The sequence below is a fragment of the Aplidium turbinatum genome, chromosome 8 (assembly GCF_918807975.1).
Source record: "Aplidium turbinatum chromosome 8, kaAplTurb1.1, whole genome shotgun sequence".
NCBI classification, from domain to species: Eukaryota; Metazoa; Chordata; class Ascidiacea; order Aplousobranchia; family Polyclinidae; genus Aplidium; species Aplidium turbinatum.
The window spans coordinates 10,367,489-10,390,960 of record NC_137479.1 but is presented as its reverse complement, the minus strand read 5'-3'; the positions used below and the strand labels follow the sequence as shown (position 1 = coordinate 10,390,960).

Genomic DNA, 23,472 nt, shown 5'->3' with positions numbered 1-23,472 from the left:
GACAGCCAACGTTTGGCTAGGAGACGGCACATGATTATGAATGCTGTCAAGGACAACGTAACTTCTGGTTGGTTGACGGCAGAGGGTGCAGGTGCCCCGGGCCCCCCGACTTTTGAAGGGCCCCCCTACGTGGAAAAAATGTGATTTTGTGTTATTATCATTTTTTCTTTCAGCCTTGAAGTTTCTGCAAAATGCTGTGCAGTGCTGGATTAATGCTACTGTAGAGGTAGAGATGGCCTTTCGCGCCGTAGACGCGAAAATTTTTTTTGCACGAGGGCCCCCCATCAGCTAAATCTGGCCCTGGGTGTCATGACTGTAATTGGGGTGTTACTGGGAATTAACATGTTTAATTGGCTACCGTTTGATGAAGTCAAGTGTCTAAGAAACTCTGTTAGTTTTTAGACTATAAGTTATGACTTACACACTGGGAGTATTGGAATAATCTGCAATCCTGGTGTGATCAGTAGCGTTGATAGGGAGTAGGCTACTTTCGAACCCGGGATAAACTTAGGGACCCGTGCCTTTTCAAAGGGTCGCATATTCTTTGCTTAACCTATAGTGTGATTTGGTGCCCGAAGGTCTCATTGAAACCGGGCCCAAATTAGCCTCCCAACGGCCGTGTGTGTGGCTGACCAGAATCAGATTCTTTGGCTATAAAGTTAGGCTTCCGTGTGCTTTAGACTGAAATAAGACGTTAAAAATTAAGGATGTTCTTCCAGAAATCGAACCCTATTCTAGCTGTTCTTGTATTAATTATTTAACAAAAATAAAGCACAAGTTGGCGAACAAGTACAAGTTTCAATTTTATATGATGAAAATCATGAAGAAGGAGATACAATACAAACTGATAATGACACAGCTGAAATTCAAAGGGCTCCCGGCAATCAACCCAATCAATATCAATATACAAATGGGTGCTGAAACCAACGAGATCACAATACAAAACAGTTAACACAGCGGCGGACGGAATTCCTGCTCAATTACGGAACGACATAATTATAAATCAAAAAATGGAAACAAAACACTGAGAGTGTAAAGTCATGAAAAGTAGCTTGAAAAAATGCGTTTAGGCTTCAAGAAATATGTTTGGTGTGTGAAGAAACTTCGCAGCGCCAGCGAAGTACCGGTACGGTTTGTGTAATCAGGGTGAACTAACTTTTTCTTGGTCGTTTCGTGTCAAAAATGTTTAAATGCTTATTTAGGCTATTTGTTATTATTGATTGGTGTTAAAAATAACAAGATTCCTGAGATGAAGTAACGACCGGGAGGAAAATCACGGTGGTCAGTAATAGAGCAAAAAAGTACTTTTTCACAGTCTAGTTTGCCTATTGTATATCAACACGTCCAATACTGTATTAACGATGCTGGCAAATTAACAACATACAAAGGAATTAACGAAAAGTTTGAAAAAAAAGTCAAATGGCGAAATAACACCGGTGCATTAAAATACCGAATCAGGTATACCAGTGACAAAAAATTTAGCAGTAGTTGAAACTCGGGCAAAAACTACAAGCACTCACACGTTACACCAAAACAACTGTTGCGCAATAAACAGCAAAATACACTGTGCGAAACTTGTCATAAAATGCCGCCACAAACAAACAACTTTTAATTAAAAGGCCATTGGCCTGTTTCGGTTTTGGGTCACACAACGTAACACGTGTGGATTGTGCAAATATGTCATGAGCTATCACAACTAAAGCTTTTTAAAATTGCCTTTTTAAGTAAATGCTACTTCAGGTCTGTTATTGTCACCTCAGATCAAAGAGCTCAACTCTACATTCTACTAACAATTTTCTAGCCAGTAATCATGCCTTTTTCACACCAATTCAATGTCTACAGTAAGTTGTATCAATGTGAAAAGACCTGGTTGCTGTGTAGGTCTGGGCATACATGGAGAAAAGTGGACGTTACATTGCAGACAGCAAAAGTTTTTACATCGTTTTAACATCTATTTACGTTAGCAATAGCACATTTAAAAAAGCAACCTCTGCTGGCTGGGATTTTCTCCAAAAGAAGATTTTTGTTAAAACTAAAAAATAATAATGACAATAACTGACAAAAGATGCTGGTCTAGACAGCAGAGTAGCAAAATAAATAAATGCAGCCGGGGATGTCAAAGCAAGACAGTGCAAGTCAACTGGCATATAGCCAAACAAAACTGGTTCCTCAGAAAACTTCATCACTGATTGTTTCTCCTGAGATGCGAAACTGTTTCTCAAAGTAACATTGCACATTACATCTTAGAAAAAAGAAAAAAAGTGTAATTGTTATGCTGTCAATACTGTAAGAAATTAGAAGAAAATGAGGTGGTGGTAGTTTTAATAAGGGGTGCTTTCTTCATAGTTTATTGATCCCACTACTCTCTTCTTCGTCCGGTAAACATGAATTTTTTTAGTCTTATGGCTTTGCAAAATATTGACTTGTAGGACAACTAATATTTTATACTGTTGACAGTTAAACATATATCTTGAAACCAAGATATCAGTATTGCCATGAAAGCAACAAAACCTTCAACAACGTCAAAACAACAAAACCAGACATCACCTCATGCCACAAACATATATGACGGAAACATACAGCAGTGTTGCAAATCTATCAGAAAAAGATCAATCTTGATTTCAGTTGCAATTTGATTGTTCACACGAGTGTATGAGATCAGAGTTTGTATCACTGAGCGAGTGAGCGTAACACCAAAAGATCACAAAAATTGAGAATCTCTTTCTTGGAAACCACATGACGACCCTAATTCATCAGATGACGCCTCATGTGGATGACCAACTGAGTTTAGACTGTGTTTGTGGAGCAAAGTGCATTCCCCGCCATCTTCTGGGTCAAGGTTATATACATACAAATGCCCATCTCCACCAATTACGAGGGCTCTAGGTAGCTTTTGAAGAATGACAATGGCACTGATGTTTTTAACACCAGAAAATGGTAACTTGACAGTGGCGAAGGCACGATCTTGGTAGAAAACTTCAGTAACTTGTGTTGGCAAGTAACTTGCAGAACTGGAGATTGCTTGGTTGAAGTATCCCAGCCAAGAAGAACTTTCTTTGGGAGAAATATTTTTTTGAGCAGGGTCTCGCTCTAATTTAAATATATGGACAGTTTCAGTGTTACTTGACGCACATAGAAATAGAGAATCAGGACTGAAACATAACGATGCAATGGTAACACAGCGTGTTACGCCACGTCGGAATTCAAACAACTTCTGTCCATCAGACACAGAAAATACTCTGATAACCGTTCCTTTGCCTGATGCAGTGGCTATTTTATTTGCTAAGTCATTAAATACCATTCTTGCTAAGAAGCTGTTATGAGCACTGATTGTGTTCAAAGGTTTTAAAGCATTGACATCAAAAATTTGCACCTCACCAGAAATACTGTTACCGGGATAAGCCATGATTGTTCTATCATTGTTGGTGCTCAGACAGCAAATACCCTTTGGATTGCATGGAGTATCACGAATAGTATGCAACACCTTCATGTCCCTTATATTATGAATATATATGCTTTCTTCAAGTATTACTATAAGGCGCATCCTGTTCATCTTCACTGCCAATATAGTGTTGGGATAACTATAATTGCAGATTTCCGTTCCTTTTTTGAAATGACAAACATCTAGCCGTCTCGGGGAAGAAGAACTTACAAGCGACACCAAGCTGCTGGAAAAAAGTCGGTCTACTAATTTTACTTCTCTGGGTTCATGTTTGTTAAAAATTAAATCCAACTTATCAATAGAAGGGAGATGATATACTTGGTAGCCATTTCTGGATCCAACAACAATGGAGCTGTAGTCTTGGTTAAAGTTGGCAAAGATGATGGCATTTTCATGCGGCACAGCTTCTTGATTGGCAAGGTCAAAATTCATCTAAATTTTTTATGTAACGACTGGCAACATCAAATAATAAAGCAAAGCAATACACAGACAACTCAATAGTAAAACTAGAATCCTCATGAAACAAATAAGTATAATAGAATACGGTAAAAATATCTGCAATTACATCTTAGTTTTTGAATAAAAATACTGTAAATACTATTAATACTGTACTACAAAGAGTGCTCAATGGCAAGCAAAGCAAACTACTGTACATCAAATATAGTTACTACCTTTTAAAACCTCTACAGCCTGTTTCACCCTAAAAGGGTGACTTTTTAACTTTAAACTTCGTAAAAGGGTAAAACTGTTTAACACTAAAAGGCCCTTAGTCCCTGGCAGCCGAAAGGCAGAGGGTGCAAAGAATCTCCGGATTACCAAAATCGACATCTCTACGTATTTAAGAAGCTTAAAAGATGAAGACAGGCTTTTAGTTTACGATAACACACGAGCTAAATGAAACAAGGATGAAATGGCAAATAATTGGTCTAGCAGAAACAAGAAGACAAGGAGAGCATCTGGTACAGATTTGAGGAGGACACATGCTCTACACCAGAGGGGGAGATACTTCAACAAAAGGGGTCGGTTTTTTAATCCATCAAAGTATAAAACACAAAATTACAGAAATATATAAAAAGAATTAGTGATAGAGTGGCATCCCTCACAATAAAAATTAACAATAAATACTCTAAGCAAATAATACAGATATATGTACCCATAGGTGTCGATGTTTTCTAAGAAGAGAGGTATTCTGGGTGGGCGAGAGTTTTCAAACAGATTTCATTGAATGTGTATGTTCGTCAATTCGCAATGGTTAGTCTTTCTCACAAAGACTGAGTTTAGAGTCGCTGCAGCAATTAAGCTTTAATAGGTTTGACAGGCCTCGAAATTCACGGTGGACATGTCCGCAGTCACAGCATGTGATGTCCGCGTGCAGTACTATCTAGATCGGTCATATTTGTCTGCCGAGAAATAACATAGGAACTAGCGATACAAATCGTCATTGCATAGCACAAACATTGTCGCAAGAAAATAATTTCTCGCGCATTCTAGCGCGCATCTAGAAAATGTGAATAATGTATCCCTTAGCTTCCATCCAAGAAGGAAAACTTTTGATTTTTACGTTGCTTCAACGATTGATGACATTGAATCAGCGTAACAAAGGCGAATTCTTCGCTTGTGCTTCTGCACAAATCAAGCGCAAGTTAGTTCAAGTCTTACGTCTTAACGTCTGGCTTTGATCGAGTAATAAGGCAAGGTTGGTTACAAAATTTGTTAAGTTTTGATATTACGGTAAGAAAGAAATGGCCAAGGAAAAATTCACTTTGGTTCACATGACACGCAAAAATAAACCTTTAGAAAAAAGCCTAGTGAAACTTTGCAGAGCAGAAAATAGTAGCGTTAGTGTAGAAGTTTTCCGACTCGTGCCGAGAGCATTGTGACGCAAGAAGCCACACGACCTTGTTCGGTGGAAGTTAATCAGTAATGCAGCGTATTAAGCAGCTACACGGTGCTTTGACTTCAAGCGCACGTAGTTGCTATGATGAAAGCCTTTCAGAGTGACTTTGCTAAATTTTTAAAAAAGCCTTCTAAACCGTAGCAATAGTTCTCAAATGGTGAAGAATTATGAAGATAAAGTGATTAAACATGACGATCGTAGCTAAAACTGGTGTGTCCGCCGTGAGACTTAATTTGTCCGCCGAGATAGCTGCTCAGACCGGACACGTTTGCCCGCCATCAACAAAAACGAGTTTCGAGGCCTGTTTGCTTTCTTACGCCTTGCGATCTTATAATGAGTGCTGCTAAACTAAACAAACTTCTTTTATGATTTGCCTTGCGACCTAAAAAGTGCGGGACTCGTGACCTGTTATCTTTAAAGTGGCGCCTTCGGATTTGCCGCCAAATGTTCGGTCAGGTGACTGCTGATTGAACCTTCCCGAGTCGGAAGCTGATCCAGCAGCATGCTAACGTCAAATGGAGCAGGTAGAGATCCATGGCTCATGCTGTCTTCTACAACTACCGGTGCATTATCTGAGACATTGACTTCACCACTGTCCATCCTTGAAGCACTGTTTTCTCATCAATGTCATCTCTATGTTCATTAGTGCTGGACGTGGCTTCTTCAGCGTTATCATCTCAACGCCTTTTGGAAGCTGGTTTCAAGAATGCGAATAGATGTTTGACTTTGCTATATGTTTAACTTTTCAATAATGAAATGACAACATCGCGCGGTGCCCCAATTTATACCCAGCAACATGTTTGTGAGGAACAATTTGTAAAAAGCGATTCAGTACGTCTTTAGTTTGTATCGGTTATTTTATTGTCATGTTCATTATGATGTCATATTCATATTCCTTTACGCTGACCCGGAACTGAAGTTTGATTGTGACGTAACCAAAGTAAGACCATTCGGAGAAGAGACCAAACTTGGCTTTTTCTCACCAGGAATTGCCAGTGTTGCAGTTGCCGTAGCAACAAAAATGCAGTGAGTACCGCATTTTTTCAACGCAGCGTTGTTGCGAATTTGTTTTGTTCTGTCGGATACCTAGCGAGAGACATAGTGTAAAACAAGAAGTTGTGCTGCAGTTGGTTGGATAATTCAGCGTTTAACAAAAACGGGAATAATTGTAACACACACTTCATAAGTGTCATGAAAACAGGGTGAGCGAAGTCCTAGTCCGATTCGGCAAGTTCCCTATTCGGCGAGAGCTTTTTTCGGCAAGTGTCCTATTCGGCGAGTTTTTGAAATATTTTAAATAAAATTATCGGGCAGCGTAGCCTACCTAATTATAATTGCCGTTTTTACATCGTTTTAACGTCGCTAAACCTTGAAATTGTGCAGAAAGGAATAAAAATAAAATGTTTGAACTATTAAATTAAAATTCGTCATGTCAGTTTAGTTGTTTTTATTTCTGATCATCATATCAAAAACAATACACATCAACATAGCAAAGGTAGAAGTGACAAAACGCGAACATTAAAACGTGCTTGAATTCGTCATGTCAGTAGAGTTGTTTTTATTTCTGATCATGATATCAAAAACAATACACGTCGTCGTCAACATAGCAAAGGTGTAGAACAAGGTAGAAGCGACACAACGTGAAGGGAAAATAAAAAAAAGAAAATGTTATATTATAAACAAAATAAATAAATCATGTAATGATTGATTAGTTTGGATCAACAAATGTGTGGCCTACCTTACAGCTTGGATTGAAAGGAAATTATCGGATACCGTAGCCTAGTTATCCCGACCAGCAAAAATTTGTTCCAAGAACCTAGTTAGCATAACAGTTCATTTTTACATTGTAGTAACATTAGGCTAACTGGGTTTTTGGAACAAATCGAAGGGCTTCTGTGAATGTTTCTCAGTTTCAACGTATCCTAGTCAGCAAAAGCTCCCTTTTCTACACGATTTCAACGTTTAGCGACGTTAAAACGATAGGCCACACATTTGGTTAGCCTTTTCATTCTGCCAGTGATAGATCAATCGGGAGGAAGAGAATGAGGGAAGGCACGTCAGATTTTTTGAAAAGAAAAAAAAACAGGATAGGTACAAAAGGCTCAGAAAAAATAAAACATTAGAAAACAGCTAATATAATACAACCACGTTCCCAACTCTCCATACAATGTGACTTTTGCCAAGTCTGTTCCACTATAGACTAGGCCTCCAAAGTCACATCCGACTGGAATCCGAAACCAATGCTCGGACACGAGCTGGAGCCTACGACGACAATTTGTGCGAGTCAGGGTTTTCAACATTGACAAACAACCATCAAAACTAGGTACTGTAAGCAGCTTTGAAACTGCCTTGGAACCGGGTCTGTTACTATTCGGTGAGTCCGATTCGGTGAGTCTGATTTGGTGAGTTCCTAACCTCTAACCCCTAACCCTAACTCCAAACCCCTAACTCTAAAACGGCAATGATAATTAGGCTACGGTACCCAATAATTAAAAAAAAAAATTGAAAAAATCCCCCGTTAAGGGATCGGACTCACCGAATCAGACTCACCGATTCGGACTCACCGAATCGGACTCACCGAAACGGGCCATTTCGCTTGGAACCAGCATTTTTTAGCAAAAAGATGTCACATGCATTACACTCATAACAAATGTAAAACAGGAAAAAACTAGAATGATGAGAATCTCAAACCCTAAGATTGACACCGAGAGACTGATTCAGAAGGCAGATGAATTCCAAATAGAGTTGAAAAAACGTTTTGAAATACTTGAAAGCGACGTCAAAGATTTACATGAAAAGACAAAACAATTGAACAATATTATTCAAAAAAGCACAAAGAAAGTTGGCGGAGTAGTCAAGAGCCAAAGAGAAGATAAACTCAAACCAGAGACTAAAAAGATGCTGAAAAAACTCAGAGAAATGATGAGAGAAGCATCTAAAAGCAATAGTGAATATCGAGAGTTATGCAAGAACATACGAAAAAGTATTAGACAAGATCTAAGAAAATTCAACACCCTACATGCAGGGCTGCAATTTTTGCCTTTTTTGACAACGTCGCTTGACACACGACATCACTATTCGATAAACGCCGTGCCTTACTGAAAAAAAAACTGCGAGAGGACTAAACGTCATCAGGCCGAGGAACAATCGGGGGGGGGGGGGGGGCATTACGTGATTTCACTTACACTGAATTGCCCTGTACATCAGGGATGCCAGGGACAAATTTCCAATAAACTTAGACCGTGTGTAAAAAAAAAACAGATGAGGCAAAAAAATCCAGGTCCGGAAAAGATGTAGTAAAGCAGTTAGAAGTACCTGCATGTGCTTTTAACACTACTTTATATCATTACACAAAAGTCTGAGAAAGCTGCAAATAGTAACACGTATATATATATATATATATATATATATATTATTCCAGTGTAACTACTGCACTGATGAGACCGGGAGGTCGAAACGGTGTGCACTGTCTGCAGTTATATAATTAGGCTATATATATATACATGCTGGTAGTTATTATGACATATAACTATACAGTGATGTAGGCGTATACAAAAAATATTAACGCTGTCAGCGTAAATGCAAACGTTCGAAAAGCCATACATTGTATGCGTCAATGTAACTTACAGTAAAAAAAGTTAGCAGCGTCAGCACATACACTACTCACTAGCGTAAATTCATTTTGTTTGCTAGGTGCCAAACATTCACACGGTATAAACCACTCCAAACAAACACGTTTTATTTTGAATTTCCACGAAGAAACACACGGAATGGCCCGTTTCGGTGAGTCCGATTCGGTGAGTCCGATTCGGTGAGTCCGATTCGGTGAGTCCGATCCCTTAACGGGGGATTTTTTCAATTTTTTTTTTTAATTATTGGGTACCGTGGCCTAATTATCATTGCCGTTTTAGGGTTAGGGGTTAAGAGTTAAGGTTAGGGGTTAGAGGTTAGGAACTCACCGAATCAGACTCACCGAATCGGACTCACCGAATCGGACTCACCGAATCGGACTCACCGAATAGTAGCAGACCCAGAAACACAAGCATCTGAAAGTGTTCATCTGACATTTTGCTGCGTTTTGGTTTCAATATGTCTTTGCCGATTGAAAACTGCAGCGCTAGAAGGTATTGGCATGTTATAGGGATAAAATAAAAATGCAAACAACAATAGCTAAGACATTAAAAAGTATACAACCTACCTCCCCGCGTCGGGAATGGGTAATTTGCGCGCCTGCTGCCTTCCTTGGAAGTGGTAGCCGTATATATATACGTTGACGCTATGTGCTAAAAAAAATGCAAAAACTTTACGGCGAAGCCTCAAGCGATAACTATCCAAAAAAATATGGCCGTAAGCGCTAGCGTAAACAAAAAGTCTACGCCGCAAGTCTATGGTGTAGAATTTGCGGCGTATAAGGAAATCTCTGTAACTATATATATATAGGCTACAAAAACAAATAGGGTTCCTGTTCAGGGTTCGATCTTAATGCTAGTACGCTAGCCAGTGGCTAGTGAAAATTTGCGCGGACTAGTAGAAATGTTGCAGTATTAGTCCGATTGGCTAGTGAAAATATTAGCCGATGAAAAGTTTTTTTACGTTTTAAAATTGCATTGTTTGCGTCTGTAATACGAGAAGGTGTTTTTGTGCGTGTTGCTGCTCTCTTGTGCGTACTGAAATCTGAAAGCCTTTACTTTAGTTAGTTTCAGTTTAAGCCAAAACACTTATCTTAATGGCAGTGGCTATTTGACCGGCTCCGGTCTTTGAATCTGAAACACTATTTGACCGGTCATGACGTCACTACATAAGCGCTTTTTTCTTTTTCTCTTTCAAAGCAACAGACGAGAAGCGCCGATATAACTTCTAACTTCAACACGTAATCTTCAACTCAGTCGGTGGCGCGTGCGATACGTTTCCGGCTGCCACTCTAGAGGGGATGAGTTCGTTACTATCCGGAAGCATTCTTTTTTTTTATCTAAATTTTGACCCGAAGCGCATTTTTGTGGTCAATTTTTAATTTGAGTAGCCTACAGCCCATTTTTTATGTCTTTTCAAATGTGAGTAATAATGTTAGAGTTTTTTTAATTTGCTGGAATTTGAGAAATTCTCTTGGTAATTTTCCGATCGTCATAAGTGAACGTGTGTTGCCGAACGACCCTACATTTTTCTCTCAAGTTAGTTATATACAATACTTCTTTAAAAAATGGTTTTACCATTATCATTTAAAAACTTTTAAAAGAAGTATTGTATATAACTAACTTGAGAACTATACTTGAGAACTATTAACTAACTTGGACTGTAGGCTACTCAAATTAAAAATTGACCACATAAATGCGCTTCGGGTCAAAATTTAGATAAAAAAAAAAGAAAAAAAAAAGAATGCTTCCGGATGGTATCGAACTCATCCCCTCTAGATTGGCAGCCGAAAACGTATCGCACGCGCCACGGACTGAGTTGAAGAATACGTGTTAAAGTTAGAACTTATATCGGCGCTTCTCGTCTGTTGCTTTGAAAGAGAAAAAGAAAAAAGCGCTTATGTAGTGACGTCATGACCGGTCAAATAGTGTTTCAGATTCAAAGACCGGAGCCGGTCAAATAGCCACTGCCTATCTTAATACGTCATCAGACAGGTGAAAAGTCAGTAAACTGGTCGGACTAGTGAAAAATTGTGCGGGCTAGTGAAAACGGGGAGCAACTAGTCCGGTGGGCTAGTGAAAAAAAGTTAAGATCGACCCCTGCTGTTCCAACAGGGCTATTGTTCATCCACTAACGGGCACAGCTGACATGTTCCTATGATTTTCAGCATTGCTTGGAACTATTTCTCCTAATTTTCCATGCATGATGTAATCTTCTCTGATGAAGAGACTCAAAATATTTCTATATTCTGTAGAAACCACAAAATACAACTTGAGCAGACAAAAATGCCCGCAATGAAATTCCAGGTTGACACTATTTACCTTTTGAAGAACATATTGCAAAAAACGAGCAGTATATGCTTTGATCCACGATTAACAAGTGCATCATCAATCTGTTTTGCACCATCAACCCTGTCAGTCTAACATTGAGACTGAAAATACAAAACCAGCGCTTCCCACTGCTCTAATATGGTGCTGATGACCTGTTCTCGATAAAGCCATCATGTTTGTGCTAGTTTTGGAATTTTATGTTGAGCTGTATCAGCGATTTTTTGAATCAAAGAAAAGTTACAAACCAAAAGACCTAGATTTACCCAAATTTGAAAAAAAACAAACAACTTAAAACCCAGATTTAGGTGGAAAAACCTAGCGCTAGTATCCTTGCTGTACAGTAGGCTACATGCGATATTGCGATTGGTGACTGGTGCTGACTGTTGTTTTTGTTACCCTATGCAATGAACCATGACTGTTATTGTCGGACAAGTGACGTTTAGTACAATTTTTTTCAAGGCAATCAATCAATCAATGTTTTATTTGTCAGTAACAGGAACATAGGTACATGTTTGAAATATGCAATATACACAGTACAAAAGTTACACAAGTTCCCATACCGACAGGGAGACAACGAGACGACCATACGGTCTACTAGTCAATTGCCACCCTACGGAAATTACGATTTTGCCATTTAAAATAAGCTTACAAGAGAAAAATAATAATTGAAACGTTCCCGCGCTTCAACAACAGCATACGCATAAAAAAAACATATTGATGATAACGTAGGCCAAAACACAAAATTCCATGAAGCAAGCAGAGAATAATAAAGTTTCCGAAGCAACTGACAAGTTGGTTTCCATAACATATCACTTATTACGATGCACTGTAGCTTTGTAAAATTAACGTTTTGATCTCTTTTTTGAAACAATGAAATGATAAGTTTTTTAGCCTACTTGGAACCTCTGACCAGAGCATTGGTCCCAATACCTGCATGGACTTCTTGCCAAATTCTGTGTTTGATCTGTTTATAAAATAATTGTTGCCTGTTTGATATCTTGTGTTATGCTGATGAATAGATGAAGCATTTGTAAATAAATCACAATACGTAGACGGATACTCATTCATATGAACTTTGTACATATGTTTTTTTATCTCAATGTTATGTATGTCTTTTAGTTTCAAGATGTTCATTTTGAAAAATAAAAAATTAGTGTGAGCATAGTAATTTTGTTTCGTAATTATTCTTATAACCTTTTTTTGTAATTTTATTAATGGATCCAGTGCACTGTCACAGGCCTTTCCCCAGCTTGAAATACAATATTGCAAATGACAGTAAATCAAAGCGTGATACACATCTTTTAAAGTGTCTGTGTTGACATAATTTCTGAGTTTAAGCAACGCCCATGAACCTTTTGCTACTTTTCCGCAAATTTTATCTATGTGATATTTCCATGTTAATTTGTTATCTATGTAAACGCCAAGGTATTTTATTTGATCTTTTTGTTGAATGCTTGTGTTACCAATGTTAATGTTAAAATTTTTTTTTTTTTAATTTTTTTTAAATTTTTTTTTAAGGCACCCATCAGAATATTGATTGAATCTTTATCCTCGGACTGAGAAAGCTTCTTGCAGAGCTTAATCCTAGCAGTTTCGCATACTTGTAAAGGCTTTGAATCACTGACGCATGCCCGGTCACGAATTTTTTTTTCCACGAACTTTCTGACTCATTTGTGTAGGCTATTTTGCAAGTGTAGCCATATTACTGGCTAATGCGAGCCGGAACTGTTTTTACCGATTCATTTGTTTCGCGTGGTTTTCAAAGTCAGCAGTCAATTTTCGCCCTCCATGTCCAAATCTAAACATTGAACTTGAAAAAAACAAAACACCTAGAGACACACCTAGTATAAAAGAGTTGAGAAAAGAAATTGATTCTGGTCACTCTAAAACAGGGGTTCCCAACCTGGGGGCCATGGCCCCCTAGTGGGCCATGATCCTTTTTCAAAAAGGCCATGGAAAAGATTGAAAAATGTCATTTTTTTTAATTTATCATCTCTAAATCCACTTCAACACTATATAACAAAAGAAATAAATTAAAATTCAATATAATTACCTTTTTTGTAATATTAATAGTTTTCATTGTTCTAACTACCGGTTAATGTATTAACAAGTTTTTTAATTAAAATGACGTTTCCTAATTCTTTCAAAAGGTTGAAAAAAATAGGGGTTTTGATTTTTGATTTTTCAAAAATTTCAAATGGGGCCACGGTATAGAAAAGGTTGGGAACCCCTACTCTAAAAGTAAGATTTTCTGAATTGATAGGCTATTGGGCATATTACTGTTTTGCTTTCTTTTTGCTACTGTAGGCTATTTTTACCCCTGTTATTATGTTTGGCAGGTGGCCTATTGGTAGGCTACTGTGTAGCATATTGGTAGGCCTAGTGTTGTGATAAATAGCCTACAAGTAAAACTGAACTGCTTGGCTATCGCTGGACATTAAAATGTTGAAGTGTTTTGAGAGATTGGTTGATTCATATTGCGAAATAACTATTTGCCAATGAAATTCTGCTATCATAGTGGTCACAGCGGTAAACCATAATCTCTTTGTGGGAAAATTGTAACATAAGATTCCCGAATCCGTTCGTCTGTATGTAATGACCGAAAAAGAAACACTCCTTTGAAACGTTTATTCAAATTTGTATTTCTGTAAAATTAGCCACCTGGCTGTCGAAAATGGAATGCAACACGGTACACCACTAAAACTTGTCACTACAGAACAGATTACTTAGATAAAAGACGGAATTTTCGTCCAGCTAGCAAGCACCAAGCAAACAGTTGAATATGCGACTGACTTCCAACAAACAATTTTACGAATGACCAGAATGATTTGGAATATTTCAAAAGCACGTCAACAGTTTCTGTGACGCAATAATGAAAAGCATTGTCACGCAATTCAAACCGGTGTTCAAAGGTGGTGATGCAATCTTTCATAAGGTCTTACGAACGATGGTGCAATATTTGGACAGTTTCTAGCAATTTCCATGACGTAAGATGCCAGCTAGGTTAAGTAGACCATAACGGTTTTTTATATGACGTTTGATTTGGTGAATAATTGTCGGGAACACATAGCTATCTATATATCATAGTTATATATAGGCTATAGCTATCTCTCATAAAAATTCGCGGCCCGGTTACAGAGACACCTTTTATTTTGTCTATTGCGAAAATAGCTCGGTACAATTATAGTCCAGTGACGTTCGGTGGCTTAAACCATTGGGAAAGCAACTTGGAAATATGCTGCAGCAAGGTAGTAGGCACGAAGGGCGTAACCGTCGGGCGAAGCACGAAGGTGTGTTGCCGAAGGCAACACTTCCAGCGGGGGGTCTGGGGGGCCTCCCCCAGAAATTTTTGAAAAACACTTCCAATTTGGTGCGCTCTAAGAGCATTTCCAAAACAAATCAAAAATAAAAATCTGTCAAATTGTGCTTCGCCTATGTCGTGATCATACATCCATTTAATGTTTAGAAGTCATGAACAATCTTAATTTTAACGTTGCAGGACCAAAATCCTGTGTTAGACATGGAATCATAGTTGTCTAAATATTTAATTCGTCATGAATGTTCATTCTCAGATATTCAGTTAGGCCTACACTACAAAAACTAACACTTAGGCCTAAACATTACAACCGCAAGCAATTTGTACAAAAAGCTGGATACGTTTGCCTCCTGCGTATAGAAGCTTAACGAACTAAATATTGCATCCGCACCTAAACGTTCATTGGCGAAGTAACGTTATATCAACGCTGTAAAAAGGGCAAAGGCATGACTATGAAAGCTAGTAGGCTAAAGTACATGGCAAGGAGACATCAAAAAACAGCAACAAGCTTATTGGCATTATGATGCTGTGCGTGTACCGTGACGAGAGACCATTCTGACGAGTTAGTCTAGCCGCTCTAGCGAATGTTCGCTTTGACGTCACTGGGAAAGCAGAACTAACCATACCATAACACATCTGATTGACGTTTTGCAAAACGAGTGAGGATTGGATAAAACGAAGGCGTTTTTTGACATTTTTGAATCTGGGAAAGCAAGTTTGATAGTTGCATACCCGGAGCCTCAGGGATAGTTTCTGACAGAAGCGTTTGCGTTAATTGGCATTTATAGGCAAGACATGCGGTTTGGTGAGGACTTAGACTACTCACAAGCGTTACGAGTAATTCTAGTCACGAATACAGTAATTTTCAAGTTAAAATAGACGTGATAAAAATAATAAGAAGTTAAACCTAGAATTCAGTCATTATATTTTGCATAGCTTTCGCTCAGGTAAGCACTGCTTTCCTTGCTTTCCCTCACCGATCGTCACTAAATTATACACAAAATGAAAGGTAGGCCTATAGGCAGTGCCGGTCTTAGGGTATTTCGGGTCCTGTGCGGAATATGCTTTGCGGCCCCAATGACAATGATCCAATTCAGTAGCGTAGCTAGGTATTTTGAAAGGAGAGGGGGTAGTCTGACGGTCGAAGCCTGACGGCTCGACACCCAGCGACGGGGGGTGTGGGGGCTTCCCCTAGAAAATTTTGAAAACTTTCTTTGAATTTGGGGCTTTCTGAGAGCATGTTAAACAAAAATTTGGGTATGAATATTACTGTAAAATGGTGCTGTCCGGTGGCATAACAAAAGGATAAGATCATGCTTTCTTTGGCATTTTTCAGAAATAAAGCTATATGTCTCTATGTTGAGTCTGGATGCAACTTATTTCGTCCCCTGAAATCAAAATCAAAGTTGGGCCTATTTCGTCCAGGGGCGAATATACTTATGGCGCCAGGGCGCCCCCTAAAATTCCAATTTATTTTTTTATGTCTGCATGCAAATTTTCTTTTTAAGCTACTGTACACTTTAACTTGTAAATTCCCATTTTACTAACGTAAAACAATGCGTGATGTTTAGTCTCGGCAATTAGACCTACTAACCGTTAATAACCTTTTATTGTGTGCGTAACAATGACCTTTTATCACCTGATTTAAAATAATAGGTTCCTTAATTCAAAAATTATATGAAAAAATATTTTGTTTTGGAGAAACTTGTGTAGCCTATTGTTCCAGACAATTGTTTACCAAATCAAACGTCATATAAAAACCGTTCAGGTCTACTGAATCTTGCGTATTACGTCATGGAATTTTTCCTAAAAAATGAGCCAATATTGCACCATCGTTCGTAAGACTTGATGAAACATTGCATCACCACCTTTGAACACCTGCTTGAATTGCTGGACAATGCCTTTCATTATTGCGTTACATAAACTGTTTACGTGCATTTGAAATATTGAAATTTATTCTCTCATTCTTAAAATTGTTACTTGGAAGTAATTGGTCGCATATTTAACTGTTTTGCTTAATATTGCTTGAATAAGCTGGACAAAATTTCCGTCTTTTATCTAAGTAGTTTGTATCGTAGTGACAAGTTTTTAGTGGCGTGGCCTTGTTGCGTTCCAATTTCGACAGCTTTGAGGCTATTTTTACAGAAATACAATTCTTGAAAAGACGTTTCGGAAGAGTGTTTCTTTTTCGGTCATTACATACAGACGAACGGATCCGGAATCTTATGTTACAATTTTCCCACGAAGAGACTATGATTTACCGCTGTGACCACCTATACATAAAAAGAAACTTTTTTTAACTCAAGTTTAAATAATAAGTTATAATGCATGGTAGCAATCCAGATGTTATGGCAGTTTAGACAGAGAGATAGGATGGAATGCCATACCAGGGATATCTAAAGAAGGGGATACGAAGGCTCAGAGCGATTGCTGATTTTCATGACACTAGAAGGGCGGTAGTTGGTACCGCGTTAAACATGCGGTTCTTTTTTAAATTGCAGAAAGTTTTGTAGTGCAGCTGGTACACTCAGCTACACAAGACAGTTAGCAAGTGTTATGTAGAACATATTTAAAGAATACTTGTTTGAAAAGACAGTTGAAAGGTTACCAGTTTAGCTGGGTTTTTTTTGACAAAACCTTTGCAGTTGGCTAAATGTGTAAAGCAAGTATAGCCTACGGGTAGGCTAGTTGAATTAACAAGTGAATATGAGCATTCATTGAATATTCATACCTGGTTGTAATAGTGCAATGCAGGTTGTCATAACAAAGTTTATTAAATTACTATAGCCTATGTGCCAATTGTCATTTTACCATAAACAGAGATTATTTAAGATAAATAGAAACCCTTTTATTGTCAGACGTAATCAAAACCTTCGTATTCCCTTCTCTAGATATCCCTTTGCCATACATCAACCTTTTGGACAGAAAAGCTGGATCTAGTGTTGAACACATCTCTGCTAAATTTATTATGTATTTTATTCAAAACATGTTTGTGATCGAATTACTTGTTTGAGGAAATCTAATGTCATTTTTATACGTTGTTACAAATTACAATTACGTATTGAGACGTTTTTGCAACATTATCAGCTTGAGTAGTTTCGTCGTCGTATTGTTCTTTTGCTCAATTGCATCATTGTCAGTTCACAATATTTTGTTTTGCTGATAGGGCATAGGCCCGATTTCGCTTATTCTACAAAATAGTAATAATAGGACCTAGACTCTTATTGCTGCAAGCGCTTTGTTCATATTTGAATTATTTTTTTATTCGCAATAACTTAACTGAGTACCACTCACTTGTAGGCTACTAAGTAGCCTACACCTAGGCCTTATCGTTTGAATGTTTTTTTATAACGCATTTTTATAGCCTAAAGTTTTAGTGGAAAATACCTAAGTCATCATTTCACGTTTGTTATTGCTTTTAATTGCCACGAGCGGCATTGTGGCATTGCCTCAACTTTACAACTGATTGTCACTTGTGGTGTTGATTTGTGATGTGGGAATGACTGGTAGCCTACCTGACTTAGATAGGCAATTTTATTGCTAAAAACGCAAAAAAAATTTCCCAAGCCATTTGCGGCGAGGTTGTTCCATACTTCTTTGGCGCCCCCTAAAATTTTGCCTTACATCCGCCACTTATTTCGTCCGAAAAAACGATTAAGAGAAATTTTGAAATGTTGGCGGCAACTCCCATCAGTGACTTCGGCTCTATTGTTTTTTTTCTCGATCTTTTCAGCACTTGAAATGTTCAGGGGACGAAATAGGTTGCACCCGTTGAGTCTTTTTGTTTTCTTGTTGCTAATTCCTTTGGGGAACGTTCAAATATTATGTAACGCTTTTTTTTCCGAATTTTTGACCCCCCCTCCCCCATGTAACGCCAACGTAACGTTTTTTTCAACCCCCTCCCCCATGTAACTCTTTTTCACTACGAATTTATCACAAAAAACTACCATTCCGTACTCGAAAGCGTTACGTAACGTTTTGCTTGAACTCCCTCCCCCCCCCGATGTGATGCTAACGTAACGCTTTGCATAACCCCCCCCTTCCCCCTTGAAGGAGTTACGTAATATTTGAACGTTCCCTTGTTGAATTTTTCCTTTGGAAATGACAAAATTACTGCATTTTTTGAGTAAATTGCTAGCCCTGTGCGATCGCACGGTTTTCACACCCCAAAGACCGGCACTGCTGTAGGCAGAGATGTACGATTGTACGTATACGCCGCATACTTGCGCCGTGGACTTTTTGTTTACGCTAACGCTTGTGGCCACATTTTTTTGGATAGTTTGCGCTAGTTTTTTGGATAGCTTGAGGCTACGCCGTAAAGTTTTCGCGGTTTTTTAGCGCATAGCGTCAACGCATACTTTTTAATGTATTTTTTCTCTACAACACGCCAATACCTTCCAGCGCTGCAGTTGAAAAAATGTTTTCAATGGGCAAAGACATATTGGAACCAAAACACAGCAAAATGTCAGATGAACACTTTCAGATGCTTGTGTTTCTTCGTGAAAATTCAAAATAAAACTTGTTTGTTTCGAGTGGTTTATACCGTGTGAATGTTTGGCACCTAGCAAACAAAATTAGTTTACGCTAGTGTATGCGCTGACGTTGACGACGCCAACTTTTTTTACAAGTTGCGTTGACGCATACGGCGTATGTTTATTCGAACGTTTGTGTTTACGCTGACGGCGTCAATATTTTTTGTATGCGCGTACATCACTGGCTATACCTTTTTGTCGACTGAAATCAAAACACCCATTCGTGCCAGCCGCTCAACTTCTGCAAGAAAGCTGACGAAAAAGATATCTCAGCGGCTAATTGGCCGCACAATAAATGGAATTCTGCATGGAAGTCAAGCACAACCAGACTTCACTCATTCATACCCGATGCCGACACCCGTCCCACCTGCCTGACGCTACCAAGACAGGCGTGGTTGCGCCTCAACTGTCTCCGTACGGGCGTCAGGCATTTCCGCTCAACCTCGCATCATTGGGAAATGGCTCCTTTCTTCGCTTGTGAGTGTAGTGCTGAGGAACAGAACCCAAACCACATTATCAAAGACTTGCTGCTCTCAAGCGGCCGTGAACATCGTGAACCTGAGGTGGTAAATGGATAGAACCTCGGCCCCAGACATACGACCTCGATAAACAAAATCCACTGGAAAAGTCAGCAGGTATATCGACTGTGCCTTAGCATTCTCACATATTCCTATTTATATCAAACTCTAGGCTACATCTCGCAGTCCCATAATGTACCGGCATTCTTATTCTCTTTATGCTGAATCGATATCCTTAAAATACTTTCATCTCGACATGACGTCACACTCTCGTTTTGTATAAAAGCTTTTGTCGGCTTTGAATCGCTCTCTTCAAAATTGACATCTCCGCAAAACACCGCCGTGGCTTGGACATCGGAGTCGATCGCCATGTGCGTTGAGTGTTCATGTTCAATAAACGCACTCATCTGAAATTCAGCAAGAGCATCTAGTCATTAGGCTACAATCAGTTATCTAGGATGATTCTAGACTTTCATCATCTCCAGTACCAGTAGTTAGATAGAAGAAGGTATCAAGTTCAATTACCTTCCGCTGCAAATCGTTAATAACAACTTCGACGCCATCTGGTCACTGTGGTATACAGGCCCGGATTTAGGGGGGGGGGGGGGCAGAGGGTGCAGGTGCCCCCGACTTTTAAAGGCCCCCCTACGTGGAAAAAATATGATTTTGTGTTAGTTTTCTCTGAAAAGATTTGATTTTGTGTTATATTTTTTTCTTTCAGCATCTAAAGTTTCTACAGAATGCTGTGCAGTGCTGGATCAATGCTACTGTAGACGTAGAGGTAAATTTTCGCGTTTTGCACGGGGGCTCCCCGATCTAAAAGTGCCCCGGGCCCCCATCAGCTAAATCCGGCCCTGGTGGTATACCGCTCCGACTAACCCTGTTATTGTTACACAAGTAAGGCTGAAAATGTATTACTTTGCAACCGCATCAAAAACACACAATTTTTTAATCCTTTCTGCCATAACACGACATGTACGTCCGTTTCGTTAAAGTGAATGCATGGGATATTTAAAACTTTAATTTTGCTCAACCAACGGTAAGGACACATTCGGCCGTTTTCAGCTTTCAAAAAATATCTTTTTCTACGGCAACACTGCAGTTAAGATTGCGCAACAGTTGCTTAAAGTGGAAGTTTCAGTAGCCTACATGTGGTTAAAGCTGATATCAAATTCAAGATGGATTCAAATCCTGGTATGTTTTTCAAAATTATGTTGTTATCAAGTAGTGTTTCAAGTTTGTTTAATATGCGATTTTATTGAATCAAGCTATATTGAGAACCTGGTTGTGGGGTGAAATGGAAACAGGTTAATGCAAATGATGCCTTGTACAAAATCAGACCATTAGTAGATCAGCTAAAGTCAAAATTTCAAAAAATACCTACATTGACGAATGGTCCCATTCAAAGGCAAATCTAGGCTAAAGCAATATATTTCTAAAAAGCCTCACAAATGGGGGTACAAATTCTTCTCTGTGATTCAAGTGGTGTTGTTTATGACTTTTTTATGCATTCAGATAAAGTTTCACCTGTTCCAAAGCCAAATGTGCATGATTTAGGCCCAAGCTCCAATTCAGTCCTTCATTTAGTACAGTCAATCTCATCTGGACAAAATTACAAATTATTTTTTGATAATTGGTTTACATCTCTGCCACTGGTTAGCTACTTGGCAACACAAGGAACATGGTGTTGTGGCACGGTGCAGGCTAGACGGTTGCCGGGACTTCACTTCACAGCTGAAACTGAGTTGAGGGGAAAGGATCGATGGATGTTTGGAAGGCAGAGTTTGACAGTACAGTATTACCGTTGTTGCAGTGAAGTGGAGCGACACAAGATGCGTTCACATGCTGTCGACATTCCGGTCACATAAGCCTGCTGCTGAATGCACAAAGTTTGACAGAAAAGATAAGTGCTATGTCGAGATGTCACGACCAAACGTAGTGCGTGTTTACAATCAACACACGGGTGGTGTTGATCTGCAAGATCAAATGATTGCTTTCTGCAGGATGTCTTTCAGATCAAGTATTACCAAAGAATTGTCTTTGTCTTCCATCTTCTTGACATGGCTGTTGTGAATGCATGGTTACTATACAGGAGAGATGCAACAACTTTGGGTATGGTAAAACCAAAACAAAGTTGTCTTTCAGACTTCAAACTGAAAGTAGCATTTTCATTGATGAAGGGGGGAAAAGATGTGATTAAAGAGGGAGACCTTCAGCACATTCAATTGAATTAGAATACAAAAAGAAAAAAGCATCTGGAAATGCTACTAAGCCAATCCCGCAGCAAGACATTCGACTAGACAAAGTTAGACATTTTCCTGCTTGCTCTGAAAAACGAGGCATTTGTTAGCTCCCAGGATGCACAGGAAAGATAAACATGTTTCGCATGAAATGTGAAGTGCATTTGTGCTGCACCAAAACAAAAAATTGTTTCTACGACTTTCATACCAAATAATTTTGCAGTGCTGTCAACATCTGAATTAATTAGGTTTATGTGTTTTTGTGAACCATTTATTGTGTGTTTGTGTTATGCTTATGTGCTAACAACTATTAGGACAGATTTGTCCTCCTTGCTGACTAAAAAAAACTAGTCAAAAACGCTATTAGGACATATATGTCCTGTTAGGATTTAATTACCGTAATTAGCAAAAAATTTCAAAATTGTGTTAATATGTGTTTAATATTGCATTCTAAAGGGAAATAAACCAACACAAAATTTTTTCATATAAATAAAAAATCCAGGGCATATAGGGTTAAAAGGAACACGCATCAAGAATAAAGGCCTGCATATGCCCTGCAATAGAATAGTTAACAAGATGAAAGCCGTTAATAGCTACTTCAGGCTAAGTCAAAAACGAACGTTAAACGTTTGGAAAAGGTGTAAGTTTTTAACAAAGAAATAATTTGACAATTGAACTACAGTAGACTGCACAATTTTAGCATTAATGAAAATTGTGACGTAGGCTAACTCATTCCCAAAGTCAAATTTTCAAAGATTAAACTCTCAAAAGCGTTACAAACAACCTATTCAGCAAAATTAGCTCGGTTAAATTGAGTTGTCGAGCTACATTGTTTCAGTTGGTTACTTGACTCTGAGGTTGAGGTAGTTCTCTATGAACACTGCACTCTCATAAAAGATAAGCTAACAAGTTTCCGCAAAATAGAAGGCAGTTATGATAAACGCAAGCAATGACTTCAGGAAACCCGGGATACAAACACAACAGTATCACATTTAAACCCGTAACAGCAATACCCCTTCCCAGCTATGTCCAACCCGCTGGCACATCCTCCTGAAGGTGCTAAGAAGAGCTATAGAGAAAGGTGTGAAGATCAATGAAGACAAAATCCAATTATTTAAAATGACCACTGTAGAATGCATGGAAAATGTTATCACTAAAAACGGTCTCAAGCCCGATGACAAAAAGATCAGAGCCATTGTTGAAATGCCCAAGCCATCAGCGAGAGAAATGAATTGATTTACCCATCAGATTCTCTAACAGTATGGTATGATAAACAATAAATTTACACCACAATAACATGTAATTCATTAATTATTCATATACATAGAGGAACGCATAAAGTGCGCTTACTTGGAGCAGTGAAAGACCATTTGGTCATATAGTCAGCTGCCCCAAATAGTCATATTACAGTAATAAAACAAACTTGGATTGAAGAAACCACTCCAATTGCTTAATGGCAACATAAAAATTACGATATGTCAGTGTGTAATTTGATAATTTTTAACAACGTAGCTTACAAGTCATTTTTCATGTAGGGAATTGATTTGTTGTCGTTTTTAGATAATGT

The 23,472-nt window shown here is 38.6% G+C and overlaps 1 protein-coding gene across 1 annotated transcript; it reads right to left on the bottom strand.

The window, feature by feature from the left end:
• Positions 1 to 642: 642 nt before the first annotated feature.
• LOC145775287 (WD repeat domain phosphoinositide-interacting protein 2-like) lies at positions 643 to 3,947 on the bottom strand. Its single transcript, XM_082586545.1, has one exon. The coding sequence runs from the start codon at positions 3,872 to 3,874 to the stop codon at positions 2,702 to 2,704; it is 1,173 nt and encodes a 390-aa protein (XP_082442671.1). The 5' UTR covers positions 3,875 to 3,947; the 3' UTR covers positions 643 to 2,701.
• Positions 3,948 to 23,472: the final 19,525 nt, after the last annotated feature.